This window comes from Daktulosphaira vitifoliae, unplaced genomic scaffold (assembly GCF_025091365.1).
Source record: "Daktulosphaira vitifoliae isolate Bord-2020 unplaced genomic scaffold, ASM2509136v1 Scaffold_3, whole genome shotgun sequence".
Lineage (NCBI taxonomy): Eukaryota > Metazoa > Arthropoda > Insecta > Hemiptera > Phylloxeridae > Daktulosphaira > Daktulosphaira vitifoliae.
This window is the reverse complement of record NW_026099574.1, coordinates 2,188,350-2,194,839: the sequence shown is the minus strand read 5'-3', so window position 1 is coordinate 2,194,839 and position 6,490 is coordinate 2,188,350. Positions and strand designations below refer to the sequence as shown.

The 6,490-nt window shown below is 24.1% G+C and overlaps 1 protein-coding gene across 3 annotated transcripts; it reads left to right on the top strand.

Moving 5' to 3' along the window:
• Positions 1-613: 613 nt before the first annotated feature.
• Positions 614-5,422, top strand: LOC126901120 (WW domain-binding protein 2). 3 transcript variants are annotated; one of them, XM_050677363.1, is made up of 7 exons: positions 614-915; positions 1,991-2,165; positions 2,233-2,392; positions 2,600-2,749; positions 3,329-3,457; positions 4,000-4,076; positions 4,578-5,422. In XM_050677363.1, the coding sequence occupies exons 1-7, from the start codon at positions 857-859 to the stop codon at positions 4,623-4,625; spliced, it is 798 nt and encodes a 265-aa protein (XP_050533320.1). In that variant the 5' UTR covers positions 614-856; the 3' UTR covers positions 4,626-5,422. The 3 variants fall into 3 exon arrangements, with proteins under 3 accessions (XP_050533320.1, XP_050533321.1, XP_050533318.1); XM_050677364.1 differs by having other exon boundaries at positions 615-915; positions 4,003-4,076; XM_050677361.1 differs by having other exon boundaries at positions 615-915; positions 3,991-4,076.
• Positions 5,423-6,490: the final 1,068 nt, after the last annotated feature.

Below are 6,490 nucleotides of genomic sequence, written 5' to 3'. Positions count from 1 at the left end.
GATCAAAAAAGAGATGGAGGGATGCTATTGAATGCGATTTGAGGACAGCTGATGTGAGCATAAATGATGCGGGAGATCGTGTCAAGTGGAAGTTTAGGATAAGGGTGGTCGACCCCAAGTAGTTGGGATTAAGGTAAGGAAGAAGAAGATATAATAAACGATTGTCGAGTTGTTACCATGAATGATATGATAATTAACCATTCAGTATATTATGCGAGTTAAGAGCACTAAATAAACTTGTTATTTGAATGAAAAATTGCATGAGTGATTACTTTTGCCTATCGAACTACCAAGTAAAGTATACGGTAGTTTTTAATGAAAAGACTATCGAGCTACCAGATAAAATTGGGTAGTTCGATGTCTAAAATTATTTATCAATAAAATCAAGTATCAGTTGTGGATAATAGCAATCGAAGATATACTCAGTAGTTAAAACTATTCGATAGTGCTCATAATAATATATTAACCGTATATTTAACTAATAAGTTATATTCATATATCAGTAATATTAATTTTAACCTTGGGTGTGCAACAAATGTTATCGAATCAGCTGTTTTTTAAAATGTTTGTGTGGCGCATCCCGATGATTGCTGTAGAGAGCGTATTTGCTGATAATATACCATCGAACGGAAGAACAGACGTCAATATTGTTATTCACGTTAGTATACCAGCATTAAAGTGATTAATATTGATCCATCTATTGCGTTCTCAGCTATTAACAAACAATTAAATTGAATTATGCAATTAGCATAGAATTTCTTAGTATTTTATGACATTATTGGATTTTTTCAAGTGAAAGTTAATCTATAAAGTTATATAATCGCATTGTTATATACATACAGAAGAAGAACGAATTATGTCGCTGAACACGGCACACGTACAAGGAGGAAGCTGTTTAATTCATGCTGGTGAATGGTGGGTTCGAAAGTTTCTTATTATCATAGTATCATAATTGTAGATATTAATATCAAACTTCAACTTTTGTCATTAACAAATTTTAGTTTCATGTAGTCCAGAGAGTGAAATGTATCAAACTGAACTTTACTGTTGGTTATTAGGTAGAAGTTACTAATATAGAATATTCTAGATCATTCCATAATAATCAATAATTTTAAAAATGTTTAGGGCTTTGTTTATCTCTTCTTAGGTACTTATATAATATAAATTTCATTAAAAAAAATTTTTCTTAAGAATCTTATTCATAGTGTGTATTAATATAAAAATGTAACTTCTGTTATTTAAATTATTGATTTCTATTTTTAATATCTACAATTTTTATGACTTTTGTTTGTATTTTTTACTTTTTTCTAATTAATAGTTATATGTAAAATTAAAATTATATGAAAACGTAAATATATTATATTTATATTTTGTTACCTTGGAGACCTGAGTTTTATACTCATTATATTTTGAATACTCTATAAACATAAACATTAAACAATTTATATTAAGTATTAATTAATCATAGGTATTATTCATAATTTTTTTATAGTTGTATAAATTGACAATTCTTAAATTAAATATTGATTAATTAAGTAAGGTAGCAAATATAAAAACAAATTAAATCATACTGTTTGTTTTGTATTTTAATTTTTTGAGTTTTTTTACATATTTCAAATAGAAATTTACAATAAAGATCTCAATTCAACCTAAAATATAATGAAAAGAGACATTTCTATAATTTAAAACATCCTTGCATGTTAAAATCATTGTGCACAGTGATTTTTCCAGCAGTAGCTAAAAGAGCTAAAACCGCCTTCATTGGCCATATTTTAGATAAAATGTCATCTAATAAAAGCTGACTATCTCTTTGAAACTAATTTTCCCTCCCTATTGATAAATCCTGGATACGTCACTTGTTGTACAAATAATTTCTACTATTTTATACAATTAATACAGTTAATATGAACTTTTAATTCTATTTATCCCTTGTATATTAAATTGTATTTATTAACAAAATATCTGATATTCAATTGTTTGTTGTTTTCAGCATTATTTTATTTACTGATGCAGTAACAATAGACTTTCATGGCCAAGATGGAAGAGCATTTCATGGTTCAAAAATCGGAAAAGTCTTTCTTACCACTCACCGTTTGATTTTTATTAACAAATCAGACAAGGATGAGTTATTATCATTCAGTATGCCTTTTGTCACTCTTAAAGATGTAATATAAAGTAATTTGTGATTATTTGTTGTACATTAATTAATTGTTGAACATTTATTTATTTTAGGTGGAGTTAGAACAACCTGTTTTTGGTTCGAACTATATAAAAGGTAAAGTCCGAGCTCAACCGAATGGAAACTGGGTTGGTGAAGCAAAATTCAAACTAGTTTTTAAAAAAGGTGGTGCTATTGATTTTGGACAGGCAATGTTAAGAGCTGCATCTATGGGTATGGAATTTAATTGTTATCTTAAACTGTATATTATGTAATAATTATGAAGACCAATCTTCCAATAGTCTCTAAAAATTGAGTGTAAAACACTCAATGTGCTCAATAGTGCTTGTTTAATTTCTGTGTGTTAATTTTTTCTGTTTAAATATATATTATATATTATAATAAGTATATTTATTGAATAGTTATCATTTATTTGTGTAGCGAGCAGTAATTTTCCTCAAACGGATAATCCACCACCATATGTTCCACCACAAGGGCCATATTACATGGCTGATGTACCTTATGGTGTACCTCCTCCTGGTTACTATGGATGGATGCCTTCTACTGCAGCTTTTCCAGATGCACCACCACGTAAGTATTTTGCATATTTATGTACTATACCTTATTAAAAAAAAATTACAAAATTTTCATTATCATCATTTAATATATCCATTATCATCATCTTTTAATATCTATATGTATTGTAAAAAATTATTATTGAATCAGTTAATTTAAATTTAATCTAATTTATACAAAGCATAAAATTATAATATCTATTTAATCCATAATTAAGTAATCATTTGCTTCAAACCTATTTATTGCAAGTTACAACAAATATATGTAGTTTTTAATAACACAACTAATAGAATCAAAAGATATAAACTTCTCATGATCTCTTGAAATCAATTTTTTTTTCAATCGAGGTCATAAATAAAATTATAGGCAATTAACTACATAAAGCGTATTGTTAATTAAAATGTTTATAAATTGAACATAACTAACGTTTTTTAATTTCCTGAAAAGTCATATTTTCTTTACATATTAAAAGTAGGGTTATGGCTATTAAAATAATGGTTTATTTATTTATGATATTTTCCAAATAATATTTTATTTAAGACCAAATCAATATTTTGTTTGTTTAAGCTAATAAGTATTTTTTTTTATATCTAGCACAATCTGTATACAGAACAGATATGCCTCCTCCATATCCAGGTATTATAGGATTTTCAAATAATCCAGGATATGCTAGTGCCCCACCAGCACAATCAGCTCCTCAGCCACAACAATTGAATGGACAAGGTATAAACCAATATTTGTTTTTATATAAAAAAATTAATTAGTATTTTATTGAAATTAATAAAAACAATATACTTAAAAAAATACATTTATAGAGGAAAATTAAAAAAACTGAATAGAGTGTATTTTATGTCTATCTGAATCAATTTTCTATTTTTATTATGCTTAGTAAAGTAAGAAATTAAATTTAAGATTTTGATTTCTTCATTTTGAACAACTAATTCTTATTTAGACTATAGATCCCAGCCAACTGGCAATATTCTGCTAAAATTTCCCACTCAGTATTTATTTAAAAAAAGTCTTTAAAAAATAGATTTTTGATCTATCTTCTATCAAAAATATTTGAATAAAAATAAAATGAGTGGAGAAAAAATAACCCTCTATTAATTCAATACTACTTTGTTATTTGTAAAATAAAATTTGTTGACATACATTACTGAATAATAATCATAAAGTTACATTACATTTAATGATATGAAAAGTAATATATATATTTAATTGTTTGTTTAAAAGTAACAGATGCATAATATTTACAGATTTAAAAGCAGCTGAAGCAGCTCAAAGTGCCTATTTTGATCCCAACAGACCACAAATGGCATATGTTCCACCACCTTCATATTATGTACGTTCAATTAATTAAAAAAATTATGTATTTAAATTATATCAATTTCAAAATGCTGATATGTCAATGTTTGTCATTTTTCAGGATAATAAAAAAAATAAAAAAATTTCAATAGTGTATTATGCAAATTGATATTTTTAAAATGTAAAAAATCAACTTCCTTATTAAAGTTAAATTGTAATTTTTTGGAATTTGAATGAATGCATTTTCGTCTGTAAATGTGTTAATCTCAAACCCCATTTTTGATATTAGTTTTTTTATACAAGCCATAGATATCTAATTAACCATTAAGCTTTTTCAATAAAAATCTACTTATCCCAACGTAACAAATTCAAACCTTGTTACTTGCATATTATTGCATAACACTTATTTGACTGAACTACATAGACTTTTTAACATGAATTAATTATAAAAAAAATTGTTTTGGTTCATTTACTTATTTATTTTAGTAAAAATGTTTTCTAATTTTTTAATTTTCAATAAATGTTTTTAACGTTACAGGAACTCCCTCCACCATATAAAGAAACCGAAAACAAGAAAAATGATTAAAGCTAACTTAAATGAAATCTGCTATTTAAGTATTTTCCAAAGGTTATTTTGTGAAATTTTATTGTTTTAATATTAGTATACTATATGTAAAATATATAATTAAATGAAAGTTATATATCATTGAAGTTTAAAGTATCATAAGTAATTTTTAAAAATGTGATTTTTCTTGTGTAATTTAATCAGTGTTAACTTATCTTAGTCAATATGGGAATAATTACCAATACGATTATTATTGTGAATATTTTAAAAAGCAGCAATAACTTATTTTATTTTTTCTGTTGGTTTTTATTTGTATTAGGAGATACTAAAAGAAGAATGATATACTTTATTACTAAATTTAAGTATATACTTTAATGTAGAATAGATTTTAAATATACATATAACAATTTTTGCATTCCATACATCATATTAACAATGATGTAATTTTTTAAATCAGTTTTCAATTTATTTTTAGATATATTTTAAAAGTTATTCTTACAGTATAATACTGTAGTAAAGCATGTATAACAATGTGTCATTTTAAATTCATCACGCCAGAAATATTTTAAAGTAAATATTTTAATTATTTTATTGTAAATGTGCGATGATGTAGTTAATCATATATTTTAAATATTTATAGTATTTTTTGTTATTACAACAGCTTTATATTAGCTAAAATTATACTTTCAATAATAATATTTGTAAATGAGCCAATTTTATTTTTTCATAAGTTTACTAAAAATATTGAACTATTTTTATATGTTTGTTTAGTTTTATATTTCACCATTTCTTCTAAAAAATAAAAATGTTTCCTTTAAGATGTGTTTTTTTTTATTCATAAAGTTAAAAATGATCCTTATTTGAGCAAAAAAATATCACTCAACTACACATTTTTAAAATAAATATTTTAATACTAAATATATAAACTTTTTTCAATATGTATACTTTTTCATACATCTCTACAAAGTTTAAATTCAACATTTTATTGAAACGATATCATTTTTTATAAAAAACGTTGATTATTGATAAACAAAATTAATATTTTAGTTTGCTTGTTAAGTATAGTAACTTAAAGCATCCCTAATTTGGATGAAAGTGCTGTGAAATTTGTTGTGGTCATAGTCTTCAAACATGATTAGTTTATTATTTCTGTTCAAAAATTAAAATTATACACCAAGTATATTATAAGTAATTAAAAAAAAGTGAAATTATATAAAAAAAAAAATTAGTTTATCTTTTTTTTTTTTTAAATTTTTATGTTTGACATGTCATGGTTTTTTTAAGATTCTGGAAAGTATGTTTTAATTACTTTAATAATGTTTAGAGTTAATTTAAATACAGATAAATTTATTTTCGTTAATTTTAACAGATTATTTATCAAACATAATTTCCACAAATTGGTTAATGTATAATGACGGCCGCCCTTACCTTATTTTCAATTTTATTCTAAATATTAAATAAACAATTTTTATTTTTGATGACGCATTATGCTATTAAAAAATAAAATACAAATATTATTTTTATTTTTATCTATATCTGTTTTAAGTAGTTCTTTATTAAGATTATCTCAAACAAAAAATAAAGTAAAATTAAATTAAATTGTAACTATTTTACCAAAATTGTTATTGTATGGGTTGGTCTAATAGCAAAGGTTTTCAATTAAGTTCTATGACATGCGATTTATTATTTTTTAAAGTACATACGATTTTAAAAACACTTTTCCAATTGTCTATAAACTAGTTATTATAAGCTTATTTTTGCAATGGCTCAGTTATTTAAGGGTTTAGTTGTGAAGTATTTCAAATTACTTGAATTGAATACAGCATTATGTATTACTTCTGTTTACAGGACATTCAACCAAAATTATAATTTGTGTACATTAATTT

What these genes read in the sequence shown, in the direction of transcription:
- LOC126901120 (XM_050677361.1), top strand. Translation starts at nt 857, where the DNA reads ATGTCGCTGAACACGGCACACGTACAAGGAGGAAGCTGTTTAATTCAT. An exon ending in TTAATTCATGCTGGTGAATG is followed by an intron (nt 916 to 1,990) that starts GTGGGTTCGAAA and finishes TGTTGTTTTCAG; the next exon opens with CATTATTTTATTTACTGATG. An exon ending in ACAACAATTGAATGGACAAG is followed by an intron (nt 3,458 to 3,990) that starts GTATAAACCAAT and finishes TAATATTTACAG; the next exon opens with ATTTAAAAGCAGCTGAAGCA.